Source organism: Alligator mississippiensis, chromosome 13 (genome assembly GCF_030867095.1).
Source record: "Alligator mississippiensis isolate rAllMis1 chromosome 13, rAllMis1, whole genome shotgun sequence".
Lineage (NCBI taxonomy): Eukaryota > Metazoa > Chordata > Crocodylia > Alligatoridae > Alligator > Alligator mississippiensis.
The window spans coordinates 49602704-49622689 of NC_081836.1; the positions used below are offsets into that span (position 1 = coordinate 49602704).

A 19986-nucleotide genomic window follows, 5' to 3' on the forward strand; every position below is an offset into this window, starting at 1 on the left:
GATAAATTCTTAACTGCAGCGGAGATAAAGAAAGAGTTTATTTTCCCAGGCAGGATGTGTCCTCCTCTTCCTACGAGTGCTACTTGCTCACTCAAGCAAGAGACAAGGCATCTGGATTTGGAGGGAGCTAAGGCCAGACCCTTGAAGTCACCAAGTGACAACGGGAGAGTCACTTGAACTCAGATTCTGCCTCAGTTTATCCATATTTACAATGGGAATAGCCAATTTATGCAAGTGATGTGAAGCTCAGTGCCTGATCCTCATGTATGCTGAATAACCATGGCTCCCATTGGCTTCCATAGCACCTTTAAAAATGAGGCATTAGTAAACTTACTGGTCTCTATAAAGACTTTTAAGACCCTTTAGTAGAAAGCACCTATTCATCTCTAGGTTTTAAAAATAAAATCGCACAGCACAGGTCACGGCAAATACTAGTTTTGCCTCGAGGACAACAGAGTCCAAGGACTGCCCCTTAGCACCATCACCGAATGCAAGCCTGGGGCCTGGCTGAATGGACACCCCAACTCTACCTGCTTCTCAACTCTTATTGCCACGGCCTGGCTATCGTCTCAGCCAGGGCAGCGTCGCCTTACTGGAGTAACAGCCGTGCCTCACAGTGAGAAAGGTGAGCTATGTGTGTGTGGTTTCTCTTCCCCACCGCTCTGATCTGATATGCAGATATCATAGATTTGCACTTTGTTCAAGTCATCCAGGCATTTATTTATAACTTTACCACCACAACTGTCTCAATTAGCATGACATTACGCACAGTACCATGCCATTCTTCATTTTCAAGAGTGTTTTACCTGAAGTCACTTCAGTCTCTCTAAGGTGGTCAGCCAGAAGAGAAGGGCTACATGTCGAACGCTGCTTCCTGCTGCAACACACACTTACGCCCCTATACGTTTCATTCTGGGGGTGGCAATACTTGTGGCTGCAGTCCCCAGACAAAGCATCAAGCCCTTCAATGCACATTGTTTAGACAACCCATGAGGAAACAGGTTCAAAGCAGGGAAACCTTCGATTAAACACAGAAAGAAACAGAAACTAGACACACTATTGTGGGAGAAAATATGCTAGGGGACTAGAAATCCTCATCGTATTAAGGGGATTTGTATGTCGCTTTCTTTAGGTACGCTAGCTGCAATCCTAAAGTAACCCCACCGCAACTCTGTACTCGCCTGCGTAGCTCAAACCCAAAGTGCCTTTGCAAGCATTAATTAATTATGCATTAATTACTGCTGCCTGGGAAGGACAGTGTTGTTTTCCAGATGGATCGACTGACACACAGACAACTAAGCATCACACGTCTAGTCAGGGATAGATTCAGGGCTAGAAGCCAGATTGCCAACTTTCAGTGCTACCTGCCTAACACCACTCCCCTCCTGAGAGCACATTTGTTTGTTGCTGGAAATAAAACCCTTTCGCAAGCTGTTCCTTAAACCCTGGTGTAAGCTGGCATGCTCCAGCCCGGCTGTCTGACCCCGATAGCAGTGGCGCTGGGGCCTCGGAGCCAGTGCAAGGTGCTAGCGGGCTGCATGATTTGTTACTCCCAGCACCTACTGCGGAAACCTGAATGCATTAACAACCAGGTTTCACACTCTCGGCACTGCTCGGGGGCCCCAAATGGAGACCGCAGCCGAGTCTTTCATACAGACCTTTTCACAAGCACCAGTTTCCCTTTTGCTTTGAGTCTCCTCCCTAACCAGGGCAGTGCTGGCAAGTACATGAAAGCTTTGCTGTAGGGCAGTAATCTGCTGGTGTGGGGATGTGGGTGTGAAGCTGGGAGAAAATGCCTTCCCTCCAAGCTGTGCGCTCGTGCTCTCTGCCTGTTCGATATCTCCCCTGCAGGGGTATGGATTTTCCCCTCGGCTGCTATTTTCCCCGCTGTGGCTCGCAGTACAAAACCCTGCTGATGGCAGGGAAACATCCTATTCACCTCTGCCTGCTGCTTTCAGACCTGAGCTTAGCTCCGTCACCCCAACTCACTGCTCGCTTATGGAAGATATTCTGCTACCACCCTGGCTCTGCAGGGACATATACACGATATATGGAACATACGTACATACACATATACACGGTGCAAAAATCTCTGTACTGAACGTAGGCACCGTTCTTACTTCCCCTGGTCTCCAAAGCCCAGCCCAGGAGCCCCAGATCATTCTGCAACCTTCCAGGGCTCTTCAGCACCACCGATGAGTTGGGGACAAATCCTACCCCCTCAAAGGAAGTGACGGCTGTACCATTATTCCAATATCGCTCTTGTCTGTCCGTTCTGTGGTTGCCTGCAAACTGCAATCAGAAGCTGGGACAGGGCCGGCTCTGACTTCTAGCCCATGCGGGAATTTGACAGGTTTTCCACGTTCCAAATCGAGGTAAAAAATCAAAATCTTGAACGTTTCCACAAACCAAGCATCCAAAAAACCCACTGACGCAGCTCTACCATAATATTTCAATTCATTCATTTGGTCTCTTGATCTCTCACCCCCACTTACTATAAATCCCTTTAAAATTTTTAATACAAAACTATTATTTCAATTAAAAAAAAAACCCTTTTCCTTTAACAATTTGTTTCCTTTAACAAATGTCAAACCAGGATTTTTCAGCAATTGTGCCTAGTTTTCAATTCCTCCCTGCTAGCCCCCAAACCATTGAACAGCTTTGATACCGAGAAAACAAAGGTTTTGTTAATTCTTGACTACCCAATGAGCTCTGCTTCCACCTCTCTCACTCCCCATTGCCTAACAGCATCTCTCACAATCTCTTCCTTTTATTTCTTTCTCCAACCTTTAAAAAAAAATCCACCCCAAAAACTCAAAAACCAGCTCCCAACCCGCCTTGTACCGTCACCCATAGCTTTCAGTTCATTCCCCACACTTGCACTTACTACCAGCCTTTCTTGTCTCTTTGTGCACGGTTCTCATCTACTCCCATGTTCTTACTGTAACGTTTCCACTGCTGGGCTTTGGAGACAATTGTAAGAGTAACATATTAAAATATTTTATTGCACTGTATTGACCCAATGTTTGCATTCCAAAAATGGCTGGTGCCGGTCTGTGTATCAATGCAAATCCCTGTACATTACCATTTGCTCAAGAGCTTTGGACATTAATGGCTTGGACCACTCAGCCCATGCTTTCTTTTTTTGCCCTGGTTGGGTAGCACTGGTCATGCTGTCTTATGGGCTGCCTCTCATAAACACCAAAAGTTTTCACTTCTGAAGTTATTACAAGGTCCCTTTTGCTCTTTTGCTGCTACTCAGGGCTCCCATGCTGTAGCATGGAGCATGAGAAGTTGGCGGGCTCGGGAGTTTCAGTTCTGGCCATTTTTAGCTCCCTCGCTCGTTAGCTACAGTCAGGTCCTAGACAGCGGAAGATGAGATCTGTCGGTTAAAATAATTGGGGTTTAGCTACAATGCTGCTCCTCGTTTTGTCTGGTTTGGTCAGGCCCAAAATAGACTGCCCAGAAGCTACCTCAATTCAGCCTGAACGAACGGACCTCCTTTTCATGGGTAGGAGGAGCATATTTGTGTCCCATGCATTTGCCCCATTTCCTTTCCAGTCCAAGCTCTTGCAAATGTTTGCAAATGTAGAAGAGAAAGAATTCAGTGGGCCTTCCCCTAACCACATCATTTCCCAGAAAACACATGTCATTTCCCAGAAGGATTAATGCATTTTGTCTGAATTTGAGAGTGGGGAGGGGAAATCTGGCTTATTAGTTTAAAAAAAAAAAGAGGTATACATTTATAGTCAAATTAGTCTTTATGACATTTGGAAAAATATAATGTAAGGGCATGCATATTCCCAGCCAAGCGCTGCTTTCCATTCCCCCTGTGAAAATCCACTGGCCTCAAGAGACAAATATACTAGTGTAAAATGTGGCTGTTGCTATAAACACCCCCTTCCCCCCCCGCATGTTGTATGGTATAACGTGTCACCCTATATACATGGGTGACACATAGCATGACCTACTCTGACTTCCGCAGTCAGGGTGCAGGGTCAGACCTTCAGCTGATTCATGCTAGCTGAGTATCCAGCCCACTCTGATTAAATCAGCTCTGGCAATAATGAGATTGCTCCTAAACAAAGATGCACATCTGCAATGTCATCCTGCTCATTGCAGGGACGTAGCCACTACCTCGAGCTTCTCTGAAAATCAAGTGCCTCATGACAGAGATTTTGTAGCAACCAGGATAGCAAAGAAGGGGACATTTACCCTTCTTCTGCTTTACTACAGCAATTGCATGTCAGCACACAGGCTTGGCAGTCATATATTTATCCACCTTTCCTGCCACTAAATCCTCTCCTGCTATTGATTGTTCTTCTGTAACCTGATAAAGGGGGGAAGGGAATTAGCATCAACATGATTTATAGGTTTAACACACACACACACACACACGCTGCATTAAAGAGATCCCACTGCAAAACTGCAGAGGCCTGCACTTTTCCTTTGAGGATGCTGATGCCTGCAAGAAGTATGCCCTAACGTCTCTCTGTCAATCCACAATCGGCTTACAAGCCCCGGCGTCCTGGTGACTTAAAACTGTGTAAACTGCACCAAATGCACAATTAATTGGGCGCACAGGGCACACTTTTCACGTGCCTGCGGCTGGTGGCTGGGACTTCTCCCTGTGCTCGAGCCCAAGAACAAGCCAGATCATTCCTTCCATCAGAGCCATTCGGCAACCTAACTGGCAACTGGCACAGCATTTCATACCTATTATTAGTTATAGTGACTTTTCATACCTATTACTAGTTATCTAGTGCCAAGCATTTCAAATGCTAAACACTGCCCCCTTTGCCTGGCTCCCTTTGATTTCAATCCCAGTTAAGTGCCTAAATGCCTCTGAGGATCCTGACAAAAATGACTTCATGCAGTGTGAATTCACTCTGGGCCAGCCACTTTTTCGGCATGAACTCCCTGCTCTGGACACCAGGAAACTAAGGCAATTTATTCCACCTGAAAGCTATCTCCTGCTTGAAATGCACTACCGACGCTGCTGGGGACAAGTCGTGCAGATAAGGTAGCATGCCATAAAAGTTCACGCCCCAGCTTCCTGTGCACCACCTTTCCTCATGCAGATTCATTGGCAGATTAAAAAATAAGCACTACCGTGTTGGACAGTAACGGTCCAAGACGGCACAGCTCGTAGAAGGACCACTGTAGCACACAGTGCTGCAACCTGACGACTCTGTCACATGCTTAATTAACTTCTCACTCCCAGCAAAGTTAATGGGCTTTGGGCATGCTAGCAGATGCCTACGCAACCAGTACGAGCCTTCCAGCATCCAAGACGGCAAGGCAGCTTGACCTCAGCCAAAGGGCACTGCCTCAGCAGCAACACGACCTGGAAATGAATGGCCATAAAAGAGATTGGGCAAGTGTCAGGGCCTGGATGATCTTGGCCTTCTCCAAATGGTCTTCCATTTGACCAAGCAGCATTCGAAGAACAGATTGTTTTTCTTCCCGGCGATACATTATTTATATGCTGCCCCACCAGAGCTTGGTTGGTTTCTTTGCCCTCCTCTGTTTCCTGATCTTCACGCGACACCGTTTTGGATAGTCTATCGTGTCACCTCCTGCAGAGCGAGCACAAGGCAAAATATGTCCAATGCCAAATCAACAGCTGGAGCTCCAACCAGCCTCAAATGCTGAGAGTTGAGCTTCTTGACATGCAGACGACTGTGTTACATTTGCATAAAGTTTAAGATCAACTTAAATGTTGCCAAAACAGATGACAGTTCATATCGAAACCTTCCGCCACCTCCAAAACAGCGTTTTTACTGAATGTATAGGGAGAATCAATTAATACAGGTATCAGGCACCTATTTCAAGGGGAGTTGGGTATCTGACTCTCTAGTACAGGGGCGGGCAATTATTTTGGCTGGAGGGCCACTTACTGAGTTTTGGTGAGCTGTCGAGGGCCTCAAGGGTCCCCGCCCCCTGGTCACCACCTTGGGACCGGAAGTCCAGCCCCTAATTTCTGACTTTTGCTGCTGAAAGTCCCTCCACCCATGAGGGTGGGAGCCAGGCACGTGGACCGGGTGCGGTACAGTTAGTCGGTGGGTGACCGCGGGCCAAATTAAATTGCCTGATAGGCCAGATCCAGCCCATGGGCTGTATTTTGTGCGTCCCTGCCCCAGTACCTCTGAGAATCTCAACTTCAAGTTGGTGCAGAAAGGGAGAAGGATAAGAAGGAATGGCTTCTCTGAAATGGAAAGGTCAACAGAAAGAGGAAAGAAAGGAAGCAAGAAGAAGCGTTACGGCTGGGTCAACTGCTGTTGGTCATTTTATTCCAGTTTTTCCAGGGAAGCTGTCTTGTCTGACAACAGGGTTTGGTTTTTTTTCCAGAGACATTGCATGCAATGCTTTTCAATTATTGTTCTCTGGTTGCATTTATGTGAACGGATGCTGTACTTTATCTACAGGGAACCTACTAACTCGATGGATTTCCCAGCCCTGATTCCAGATAATACACAGGCCTTCTCTGAGATATGCGTGGAGACCGGCAGCCTTGTCAGCTTCCCCGAGATACACATCAGCCTTCTCAGATAGCACCACTCACCACGTCCAGCTTGTGAATGGATGTTTTAAAGACCCTAACAGTAAAGTCATTTCTCCATGCAAGGACCACATGATTTACTATCTGCTCGGGACTGGATCATCAGCAATTCTTATCTCTTTTCTTCTGTGAAAGCAAAGAGCAGAAGGGCCTCTGCCACGTACATCGCTTTCCGAGGATTCACTCAGCCAGTGTAACGGACCCGACACTGGCCACAGGTGGGGCTAGCCTAAGCCCCAAGGCTGCCCAGAAGTGGGGAGAAACCGGGGCCATTTGCCCTGGGCCCTTGCAAAGCAAAGGCCTCCTCCTCAGCTCCTGCGTGTACCGTTGGCTCCTGCCCTCCGACATTGCCCACCCAAATTCTTGGTATTTTGTTTTCATAAAAAAGAGGAAACGGGTGCGTTAGAGTGTAAGAGGACACTGAATCAATCATTCTCAACACATCATTGTGACATTACGGGACCCGTCCCCGACCATGAAGTAAATATTATACATCCGTAGTTGTGTGTGAAACAGATGCTAATTTGAGGCTTAAGTGATTTTTGCATTGATGTCCAAGGGGGCATCTAAACCAATCACAGTAAGGTAACATCTTTCTTTATCTCTGGTATTCAGGTTGTAGCTGTATTGGTCTAGAGCAGGGGTGGGCAAAATGCAGCCCAGGGGCCAGATGTGGCCCGCCAGGCCATTCTATACGGCCTGCGGGGCCCCTAAAAAAATTAGAAAATTAATATTAATCTGCCCTGGGCTGCCCGTCATGCGGCCCTCGATGGCTTGCCAAAACTCAGTAAGCGGCCCTCTGCCCAAAATAATTGCCTGCCCCTGGTCTAGAGGAAAAGGCTATCAGGACGCATAGTAGAGATGATAGGGTGTTTGTGCCTGAAAGTCTGCCATTAAAGACTTTTTTTTGCAAAAATCTTGTTGGTCTAATAAAAGATATAATTTCTACTATGAGTCCTGATATTTCTTTATCGCTGGGCAGCAAGAGAGACAAGATTGATCCGGCAGGGTTACAATTGCCTCGCCTAGGGTCTAGGCCAAGTAGCCCTGGTTACAAGTCTGTTGCGAGGAGAGAAGGAACAGGGAAGGTTTAAGGAGGGATCGGTGGCAGAGCCGGGCTGTCGTCACAGGAAAACCCCCAGAGTTCAAGTTGTGAGTGAATGCAAGCTCTGTGGTTCTTAAGCGCCAAAGCCAGAAATGAATTTGCAAGAATATAATAATTAAAATGATATATATAGTTTTCTTTATATTTGCCGAGAAAAATAACAACATTAGACATAACACATATTCAGGTTCATGTGTTTCCCCGCTTCAAAAAATACTTAAATCCAAAATGTCTATATAACTCTTGGAGTAAACAAAAATATTAAAGTCCTTCTTGATTGAAGAAGCCTGTGCTCCAAACTGCAAATCTTGCTTTCAGTATTACAGAGATGACTTGCTCTCTTCCGGTCCTTCAAACAGCAGCAGTTGCTTACTAAGGCCCATAAGAATAGGAACAGTCTCACCCTTAATCAAGGGGTTAAAGGCTAAATATACAAGTTTATTCTCCAGCAACAGTACAAAGACAATCCTCCTTCCTCTGTCTACTCTCTCTGTGGTTACTTTCTTTTTCCTTAAACAGGGGCTGCTTATCCTCTGCCACATTCACAAGCCTGAACCAAATACAGCCCAGCTTATGGGGGTTACATGAGCACCAGCTAAGATTTCCAGGCAAGGTCCCGCTGAGAGTAATTGTCCGTGGTCAACTTCAACATTATTTACAGAGGAAAGATCTTGCAAGTGTTCTTAGTGGAAAAGGAGTCATTGATAACGCTCTTGAAAATGGTATACGTTCAGAGAAGGGACGGTGGCGTAAAGTATTGCAAGGTCTGGTTGACGTTACCCTGTTTCTGGCAGAGCGAAGTTTGCTGTTCGGAGGATCACATCCTATCCTAGAGCATGATGACTGCGGGTTGTTCCTTTTTACTGTACAGTTCATTAGTAAATACAATCAAGATCTGAACTGCCACCTTGAAACTGTTATGGAGCATCGAATGGCCTACTCCATGTCCTGGCACAGTCAGAATGAGTATTTGGAGGCGTGTGCCAAGAAAGTACTCAATACAATTCCTGAGGAGGTGAGAAATGCTGGCTACTATGGAATCGTCGTAGATGGGACGCCTGATGTCTCGTGTACTGAGCAGTTGGTATTTATCATGAGATGTACATGGAAAATGGGATGTACAGAAATGATTTCTGAAAATGGTGGGCTGCAATAAAAAGAAAGGAGTAGACATCATGGAGCAGATAAAGGAAGTACTGGCGGAGTGTAAGGTAGTGTTAGAGAACTGTAGAGGCCAAGGGTACGACAGCACTTCAAATATGCCTGGGAAATACCAGGGTGTGAAAACTAGGATACAAATCCTCAGGCATTGTTTTCACCCTGCAGTGCACACTCTCTGAACCTATGTAGTACCCATGCCATGGAGAAGAGCCCTGAAGTGAAACCATATTTTGGAAATGTCCAGAAGCTGGATGCTGCATTTCCATGCAGTCCTGCAAGATGGAAAATTCTTCAGGAAGCTGCAGGACTCTCTCTTTACTCCATGTCAACAGCTAGATGGAGCTCCTCATGAAAAATCCTAAAGGGATTTCATAGATTTCATAGACATTAGGGCTGCAAGGGACCTTGGAAGATCATTGAGTCCAGCCCCCCGCCCAAAGGGCAGGAAGTCAGCTGGGGTCATAGGATCCCAGCAAGCATCCAGTTTGCTCTTGAAGGTGTTCAATGTAGGTGCTTGAACCACCTCCGGTGGCAGGCTGTTCCAGACCTTGGATGCTAGATTCTCTCTTCAAAACTGAGGAAGAATTGGACTTGACAGCAGAAACCCAGGCTGATGTTTAAGGTCTCACTGAGTGGAGGCAATCCTTTGAGTTCATCCTTCTGACTCCAGTGTGGTCCAAGGATCCAAGCTCACTACGGAAGAAAGGGTGCAACATGTCAAGAGCCTCCTGGAAGAAATTCAGTGGTTGAATGATTCCTGGCCAAGTCTTCTCACAGAAACTAAGGTCATCGTTGAGGGGCTTGGTGTCACCACCGAATTCAAGAAGAATCTGAAGGACGAAGCATTTCCATGATGAGCCAGCCAACACAGAACACGCAATCTCTTCCCCTGAAGATAAATTCAGGGTTGATGTGTTCATCACAGCCATAGATATGCTCCTCTCAGATCTCTGAAGCCTAGCTGAGACCATGGGGAAGCTCTCAAGCTTGTTCTCATCCATACTTGACCCACCAGCTGTTGCAGAGGATGAAGAAATTGCAAAGTTTGTTGAGTCCCTGTCCACCACATACCCATGAGATGTGAACAAGGACGAGTTGCAAGAAGAAAATTTTCCTGATTTTGTAAAACAGGAAAGACTCAAATTGATGCACCTCTGGAAGAGCCATGGGCACTGCACTTGAGCTTCTCAACAGGATTTATGGCAAAGGTGTAGAATCTGTGTTCCCTCAGATATTCATTTGCTTGAGAATGCTCATTCCTTGCCAGTCTCGGTTGCATCTGGGGAATGTACTTTTAGTAAGCTTAAGATTATTAAAAACTACCTGCGGTCAGAAATCGGGAAGGATAGCCTGAACCATTTGATCATACTCTCAGTGGAGAATGCACTTGCAAAGCAAATAAATAATGATGACTTTGCATCCATGAAGGCGAGAAAGAAATACTTTACTTAAACTTTCCTCTTCTCATTTTGTTCTTAAGTTCCTAACTTTGCAGCATAAGTTTAATAAATGTTTCACTTGCAAACTGTTAATGTCATTTTGCTTTAGTAACCTGTCTCCAAGGTAAATTCTCTCTGCCTAGCCCTCCTTGCTGCAGGAACAAGTGAGGAAAGCCGGCTTGTTCCCACTTCCCAGGGCAAGCGAAGGAGCTGCAAGTGAGATTCTTACATGTGATGCGGGTGTGCAATAATTCTTGCATGTGGTCCCCCAGCTTTGTACACACACACACACACACACACACACACACACACACACACACACACGGGTTCTTGTAGGGGGCAGTGGTGGGGCCCCCAACATCACACCTGCCCCAGGCCCCATGAACCCTCTGGGCGGCCCTGCTAAGCCCAAGTGCAGTGGCTGACTTCACCCTGCAATCTGCTTGGTACCTAGAGCCAGCAGACTACCAGTTACTACCAGAGGAACGGTGGCTTGCCTCAGCCCAATTCCTTCTCCTAGCCACTACCCCTGCCCCTACCCTTACTTGAGTTCCTGGCCCCTGTGCATCTCCCTCTCAGTACCTTGGATCCCTTAGCTTCTAGCTCTGGCTCCTCACGCTGGATTGTCTCTTGGCTCTGGTTTGCTCCTGGTTCCCAATCTCAGATTGTGACCTTGGCTATTGGACTCTGGCTCCTGGCTCTGCTTGTGTCTTGGCTACAGAACCTCAATGCTGCCCATGGCCAGGCTGTTACAGCTTGGTACAGCTTGCGTACTGTGAAGCAGTAACACTGAGTGCATCCAGTAATGGGCAGGTCATAGTTTCATAATTGTAAGGGGCTGGAAGGGACCTTACAGATCATCGGGTCCAGCCCCCCCGCACTTGGTCAGGAAAGACCGGTGGGATCAGATGACCCCAGCAAGATGGGCATCAAGACACTTTTTGAAGATTGCCAGGGTGGGTGACTGTACCACCACGGGGGGGAGCCTGTTCCAACCCCTCAGATCATGATTTTTCCTGGAGAACAGAGGATGCTAAAAAGGAAAAAAATGAATTCTGTAGTCCCTTGTACACTGATGTAGCTCTTCACACACACACACACACACACACACACACACACACACACACTTTTTTTTTTTAAATACATATACATACATACATGCATGCATGGGATGTGCTGGACCTTCTACCAGTGTAAAACACTCCACGCATTCCCTTGGCCACTGATACAAGTTCCCTTGATTAAGGGATTGTGTTGCATCTCTCAGATGCTTTCGACTCTCCATGGGACTCTAGGAATTTTTCAGTGTTACCGCAATTTCTAGAGAAGCCTGTGATGCCCTAAGGGGAAACAAAGCCACTCAAATTACCAAGTGAAAAGCAAACCTCTCTGCTAGGATCTAGTTCCAGCCCCTCCCTGCATTTCGTGGAATGACTTTTTATTCCAAGTTTCCAAATGGATTCAGTATCCATGCTCCATTAAACTGCATTAAAGGGAATAATCGGATGTAGGCTGACAGTAATTTGATGGATTTGTTTCTCAGAAGGGCTGAAGCCAGGCTGAAAGACACCCAATACAGGACTCTTAAAGAGTATTATCATTATGCTGTCATAATGATATGTTATCAGTATGCTGTATTGATAACACCAGGAATGAGACCCTTCAGTGTTATCCCAAATTACTGGGTTGCAAATAAGGCTTTCCTCATAACATTTGGCCAGGGTGAACAACTCATTTAACTCTGAGCCATTCAGTTTCCAATGGCATATCTAACGGAGAAAAGGTGTAGCGGAGGATCAATAGCGGATCACTGAAGCATTTAATCATTGTTTTACTAATCTCCCTGCACTATCTGAACTTGAACTGACTCCTCACACTGAAATCAATAGGGCTGATAAGGAGGCTTCTTGTGGAGTTTGAATGAGGCTGCCATTCTGAGCAAGGAGACGAAAGACGGGTTTCAGCAGTGATGAGCGTGAAAGCCTGCGATGTAAAACTTGCAGAAGGGGCAGGACATTCGGCACAGTCCCTTTTCTGGGATTTCAATGCCTTCTAGGTGTCACATGGTGCCCTGGTGAATCGCTAGCACCGGGGGCTGGACCAAAAAGACCAAGCCTCTGCCACTCAGTTGGAAGACTCATGTTTGCTACCTAAAACCCAGAAGCAGGCTCCCAAGTCTTTCTTTGCATTTCAGCCACTAGATGGGAAACAGGGAGCCAAACTCAGTGAGCATCCCTGGCACCGGATCTGGCTAGCACACCATGCTGGTGCCCGGCTGGCTCTAAAGCAATGGCGTGTAAACAGGGAGCTGGGTGGGGGAAAGCCCAGAAGGGTATTAGATCTGTGTCCGTATTATATTGGACAGAGAGTCCAGCTTATTCCTGAAGTTTGTACATGCTGCTGGCAAAGACTTCCCTGAAGGTGAAGAAGGTGATTAGGAACAGTCAGCATGGATTCACCAGGGGCAAGTCATGCCTGGACAACCTGACTGCCTTCTATGAGATGACTGGCTCTGTGGATGTGGGGAGAGCAGTGGACGTGATGTACTTCCACTTTAGTAAGACTTTTGATACGGTCGCCCACAACATTCTTGCAAGCAAGCTAAGAAAGTATGGGTTAGATGGATGAATGGACTGTAAGGTGAGCTGAAGACTGGCTGGAGCACCGGGTTGAAAGGGTAGTAACCAATGGCTCGATGTCTAGTTGGCAGCTGGTATCAAGTGGCTTGCCCCAAGGGTCAGTGCTGGGGCTGGTTTTGTTCTCTATCTTCATCAACAACCTGGAAGATGAGATGGAGTGCACTCTAAGCAAGTTTTCAGATGACACCAAGCTGGGAGTGGGAGGGGGGAAATGGTAGATATGCTGGAGGGTACAGCTAGGATTCAGGGACACCTCAACAAATTGGAGGACCGGACCAAAAGAAGTGTCACAAGATTCAAGAAAGGCAAGTGCAAAGTCCTGCAATTAGGACAGAACAATTCTGTGTACCGCTACAGGCTGGGGACCGACTGGCTAAGCAGCAGGTCTGCAAAGGAGATCCTAGGGCAGGGGTGGGCAAAATGCAGCCCGGGGGCCAGATGCGGCCTGCCAGGCCATTCTATCCGGCCCGCGGGGCCCCTAAAAAATGTAGAAAATTAATATACATCTGTCCTGGGCTGCTTGTCATGCGGCCCTTGATGGCTTGCCAAAACTCAGTAAGTGGCCCTCTGCCCAAAATAATTGCCCGCCCCTGTCCTAGGGGTTACCGTGCACAATAAGCTAAATATAAGCCAACAGTCCCTTGTTGCAAAAGAGGCTAATGACATACCGGGCTGCATTAGCAGGAGCGTTGCCGGCAGATCGAGGGAAGTGAACAAGAAGTAATGGTCTCAAGGTACAGAAAGGGAAGTTTAGGTTGGATACTAGGAGGGTAGTAAAACACTGGAACAGGTTACCCAGAGAGGTTGCAGAATATCCATCCTTGGAGGCTTTTAAGACCCAGCTAGACAAAGCCTTGGCTGGGCTGATATAACTGGGGATGGCCATGCTTTGAACAGGGGGTTAGACTAGACGTGACCTCCTGAAGTCCTTCCCAGCCTTAATTTTCTATGATTCTATAAAGCATCCTTGGCGGTACATGCTGGAGACAAGATGCTAAATCATCTGATGCCCGCTCCCATCCCTGTATAACATTCAAGTGAGTTGCATTGGATAATGAGATTTGAGGCCCGCAAAACAGACTCCTCCTTGTTTTCTGAGGGCATGGGTGGAGAAAACATCCAGAAGGCACTTGGGGCAGTCCCATCTGATTCTGGCTGCAAGGATAAATTCCCCCAGACATGCAAACCGACCCTGGGAAGGGACCAGGTGACAGTGGGCTCAGGTATTTTGCAAGGTCTCTAGGGGGCTGGCAAGAAGCCCCTCATTCCCTGCGCGGCCCTGACTCCTCAGTCTCCTTGCTTCCCCGCCTGCCTCTCTCCTGCCAGATTGTTCAAGCTTCCCTGCACAGGGCTGCCTCTTCACCTTTGTCCTGACCCAAAACATCTGACAGTCCAGTCCTGAGACTCCTCTGAGCTGTGGCTGTCAGTGAGGCTGCAAGAGTTTTTTGTTTGGCATTTACAGACTCTAGACAGTCTCTCCCCAAAGGCTTTTCAAAAAAAGAAATAAGCTGAATTTCTGACCAAGGCTTCAGAAAAAAAAACCCAACAAAAAAAAAAAACCCACAAAAAAAGACGGTTTTATTATGAGACTGGCTAGAACAGGCTCTTGTCTGGAACACAGAAATGAGTATTTTCTTATTTTCATGCAATGATTGCAGAAATATCAGAGCACAAAATTGCCTCTGGGACTGGAAGATGGAATTAAATCTTCCAATAAACACCAGGAAATGGATCCCGACGTCTCTATTAGCAGCAAAATGTTTCGTACTTAGAAACTAGCAACTTAACACCCCCCGGGGAATTCAGAACGGTGAGAAAATTGGTGATGGGAGCAAAAAAAGTAACTTCATGTGGGAGAAAAATAATGGGGGAAAATGTACACTGTGGTGTGGTAGTACCTGGATTTGTGATGGGAAATTGGGATATTAGACACCTTACATCCATGAGGCTTAGCAATGAAAACCTACATCCTATGGTGTGACCCTGCAAAGCAAAGTTGCCCTAAGCTAAGATCTGCCACAAAAGATCACTGGAGCTTTACAGACTCTCCTCTAACTGCATCCAGCCTTGTAGCCAGCGAGAACAGCATGGCTGGGACTCAGGGTAGGGCAGGCTGCAGCTGGAGCCATTGCAGCTGGTATAATCTAGAGAAGCCTCTTAGGCTGCTCTTAGTTGTGCCATCCAGCCAAACTGGCATGCAGCTGCCTCAGAACTGGGAGAAAGCAAAATGGCTAAAACGCTCCTTCACACCCGCATTACCAAGTTACAACTAAACATTAATCAGACAAGGACAGAAATCCTGGTTAAATATTTGCAGCTGATATGTGGAGATCCCATGTTTAATGCTGATCAAAATCTCAGATGATCTACGTTCTCTCTCAATTGCATTTCAAAGAACGCATACAAGCACCAAGCACAAAACAGGAAGACATGCATGTGTTTGCGATCCCTTTTCCCTTGGCAGAAATATGTCACTGCAGTATATTTGACTTTTTTTCAAGTTAAAAAGAACCCCCCCCCCACCCCAAAAAACAAAAAAACAAAAAAAAAACAAGTCTGCACCATTATGCCAATAGCCAATAATCAGCTCTTCACAACTGGGAAGGGTATCAGACATCTGTAAAACAAACAGCTAAAAATTCTCTCATTTGAATCCTTTTTCTAATCTCCTTGTAGAAAGCTCTGGAGCTGGCCCAGCAATGCTCCGAATCACGTGTTTGACTTTAAACAAGTGAATAGATTTCTTGCAGTCAAATAGACTTACATGGGTGCTTAAAATCAAGCATCTGCTCCAAGTACTCTGCTAAAATACCTTGATTGAGCTTTGACACCCAGGAGCAATAGTCTGGACGGTAAAACATTATTGTGCAGGTGCAGGATGCACGTGGACTGATATTTTGGCTACAGATCTACCATTAACATTAACAGCATGTGTCAAATTTCACTATGTAGCTTTTCACAATCTCACCCGCCCATGGGCTCATTTACACTTTTGATGTTATGTATGTGTATATATATTTAATACACACACACACACGGTGTGCAGATCACAATATGCCACATAAGACAGCTGAGCACAGGTGCTTTCCATACAAGTAGGATACATTTGAGGTCAAGATTTTAATTGTGGCTTTAAAAGGAGCAAACTGCCAGCACTACCTACTTAGCCTCAACAAGCAGCATGAAATTAATATTTTAACCTTTTCATTGGCTACATGGGCCTCCTTAATAAAGGACTCTATCCCAGAGTCACTCACACATGGTATATACAAAAAACGGAACCAGGTTAAATGCAGAATGAATTAAATGCCACTTTTGCATGTCAAGAATAACCAGCCAATTTCATGCCTTCCTTGATGTTAGCCCTTATGTTTGGAACAGCCTCACAATTAATGTTTGCCAAACTCCACACCTCCTCTTAAGAAGCCCTCCAACAAATTCTTCTCAAGATCCATCTGCTGCAGAAATATTCCCACTAAAAAAAGACTGCAGCCTGTTTTATTCCAGGCACCAACATGGACCAGAGCACTTGCTCTTGCCGGGGTGTAACACTACTTCTGCTCATCGTACGGATTTGACCGTGCCCCATAGACGGCATGTGGGTTTTGCCACTGCCTGCAACTGGAGAAGGATCAACTTGCACATGCTTAACCAACAGCTTGCCGACTTGGAGTTAACAAGGGTTTGTGACACGTGGCACTTAAAAAAAATATATACAAAAGAAACAAAATCCCACAAAAAGCAAACAAGAAACCCCCCCCACAAATGATTTAGTTATACTGGTGACAGCTCTAAATAATGACCCCAAATAATAACCCACATTTCTTCTCTTAAAAAGAAAAAAAAACAACTCGCATTTAATGATTTTTAAATCTGATGGATTTTTGATCCTTAACACACACAGACAAAAAAAGGCAGTCGCTTAGCATGAAAAACAATTTTGACATAATTGCCCCAAAATACTCATTCGCAAAGACAGTGCAACAATACCAAGGGAATCGATAATCCCACATCATTAGTCCAAAGGAAATTCACCTTGACGAGATAAATTCCTTATCTACATTTTAATTCCTGCTAACACATCCAGCTAACAGAAAGTATCTAAAATTTCACTGTAGTCGCTGCTCACTGCCTGATCCAAAGCCTGCTGAAGGTAATGGAAAGAAATCCCATTGATTTTGCATTTGGAGCAGACCTCCAGCCCCCGTCACTCCCAAAAGCCTTTAGTCATACTTTTCCGTCTTGGCTAAGGAAGGGTAAGGTTTAACAATGTAAAGATGTTTTTCTTCTTTTGTAAATGAGAGCATAGAAAGGAAATAGCAGCTATTGGACACAGTAAAAATCATCTACCAAAAAATTCTTTCACTACCTGCTGAATAAGGTTCTTGTTTCTCACTGTAAATGAATTCTTTTCTTTCATATTTGGCTTTGATCCATTGTTCCCGCAGCAGTCTGGAAAAAAAAAAAAAACACAGAGAAGAAGACATAGTCCAGGATAAGCTGAGAAAGAATCCATGATCATTAATTCTTCAATGGAAATTCAAGTGCGATTTGAAAGCCTTCCAAAAATTAAATTGTACAGTCTGGAATCGTGGCTTTGACTCGTGTTTCCTCCATTCACCCTTCAGACAACAATAAGGAGATTCTTTTCTTGTACATACAATTCTCAGGGACATTTTTTTAATTCTACAAAACAATTAGCCAAGTAGCTGAGCGTTTACTCTCTGTGCAAACTGGCTTTCTTAATTTAAGAGTAATTTCAAATATCATTTCATTGAGATTTACAATGCTAAGCCAAGAAACGTATTTGTCAGATTGGGTTCTTAAGCAAAGGGGATTGTCTTTTTAAGGAAAAAACAACAACTGTCTTAACATTGCTGGCATAAAAGCAAAGGCCTGATCCGGACCTGCGGGGCTGGGTGGAGGTAGCACAGTGCTCAATCCCAGTGTGCAGGGCTGATCCAGGTGCACAGGCTGGCTGAGGCTGTGCAGAGCTCAATCTGGGTGTGCGGGGCTGGTTGGAGGCAGCACGGGGCCTGATCCAGGCCACAGACCAGCCCCGTGCCATTCATCCGGCCTGTGGTACCAGAAGGTTCAGCCCGAGGACTACGCCAGAGGTCCTGGAAAGAACCCGTGCTTGTAACCTACTCAAACCAGGGGAATTTGAACGTATGGTGGGACCCACATACAATCACCCAATGAGTTCCCAGGCGGGGGAACTGGACCAGGATTGCAGGCCAGTAGTTCTGAATGCAAGAGACATGAACTTGCAATACCTGGCATAAAACTTTGAAGAAAGGCAGCTAGCTATTGGTAATGTTTGGTTTTTTTACATCAATGATTAAAATAAAAGTTAAAAATAAGAAATCAACTGTTGAAATCAATGATGAGACAAGCGGGCATGGCCTAACCTAAGATTTGTCACAGCCTCTCCCTGTTAGGGACCTACCTAAATCGCGGTTTTGTGGAAACCATGAAAAACAGCGCTGTGCGCAAACGCCAGGAAACCTAGTATTGGCCCAAGAAATCATTCAAAAAATGGCAGTCAGGTAGCCTGAGTAAAGGCACCCTCCACCAATCAGCAGTGAGGGGCGGGGGGAAAAAAACGGTAGTGTTGTAGACTGAGTGAAGGCACTGTTTGCCAATTAGCAGCAAGGGGCAGAGCCCCTGGGGCCCCTCTGCCAATCAGCAGTGAGAAGCAGGGCCGCCGTGAAACGCCCACGAAATTGGCTCTGCACACCACAAGTGGGCCATGAAAAACCTGTCATCTCACTGCGACTTAGGTAGGTCTCTACTACTCATTTGTTTTAAACCACTTCAGTTGATAGCCCGCTAATTTAAACAGCTTAAGTGGACAGAAAGCATGTATTGTAAGAAGCCCAGGCACTGCCGCAGTTCCCTGCGGGCACACTTGGAAGTGGGTGCTGCTGATTTCAGTGACAGCACCACCCAGCGGAGGTCTTGCATGATGCTAAGTCACCAACGCAGCGCACATCACACTTAAACCCTCCCCAATTCATTGGACCCTACATATCTGTGTGGGTGTGCTTGCAAATCCAGCCTCCTTCTGCATTAAAGGCATTTATAGACATGCTCCAAGAGGCAGGGGGGAGGTGGGCTTTAATTAGCGCAGCTCCGAGAACCGCATGTATCAAAGAACATGGCGTGTATCAGCGTCCCTGCTCTGAAAAATGCCGGCAGGGGGTTTTGAACTCAAGCTTGTCAAACAAACTTTAGTTTAAAGCGCCCCTGCCATCATTTTTCAGTGTGGGGATGCTGATACACGTCACTGAAGTCTGCTGGAGTGCGGTAATGACCATGCTCCAGCAGACTTGACTCATTCTGCATGTGTATAGGAGTCCCAAATGCTCTCTGAAAAAAAATGCTTGTAAGAGGGCAAAGGCATTAAAAAAAATTATCTTTCACTTTAAACAGCTTTGGGAAATGTATAAAAGACCATCCATCCAGAACTATGGTATAGTCACTCTATTATCTACAACAGGGGGTACTTGGGAAGGCCCTAAGGGGTATGCATGGGCAGGCGGGGACGGAGCACTGCCACCCACCACCTCGTGCCACCGCCTCCCAGGAGCAGGGCTGGGCTGGGGCAGGGTGAAGGTAGCAGCAGCCCTCTGCGGGCCGCACAGGGACCGTCCAGCTGGTTGGACTCGGGGGGGAGGCGGGGAGGGGAAGCTTGCACGTGGCGGCCGCCACCATCCACCACCCCACACTGCCGCCATTCCACATCTGGATGCACACCAGCCCCCAACTCCTCCCACTCCACATCCAGCCACCAGGGGTACGCTTATTAAAAAAGGTCGAAAACCCTCAGTCTACAAATTATGGAAAAAGCCACTTTTCTCCCACCTAGTGTCTCATCTTCCTACTTACAAATGCTTCGGCAGATGTCTCTTGTAGATGTAGATGTCTCTACATATCTACCCGCTGCCTAGCACGATAGGCCCAAGTCTTAGTTGTGAACTAGGGACCACTGTAATATAAATAATTTACTGGGCTTGCCTTTTCCCTTTCTATTCCTGTTTTCATAAGTGAGCCTTCATTGTCAGGTGGGTAGCTGCA

At 46.3% G+C, this 19986-nt stretch overlaps 1 protein-coding gene across 2 annotated transcripts in view; it reads right to left on the reverse strand.

The window, feature by feature from the left end:
• Positions 1–19986, reverse strand: part of ADAP1 (ArfGAP with dual PH domains 1) — a 106657-nt gene that overhangs the window by 54255 nt on the left and 32416 nt on the right. For both annotated transcript variants that reach the window (XM_019494787.2, XM_014610690.3), the window contains exon 4: positions 17276–17358. In XM_019494787.2, the coding sequence (XP_019350332.1) occupies positions 17276–17358 (83 nt within the window). The remainder of the gene's footprint in view (positions 1–17275; positions 17359–19986) is intronic.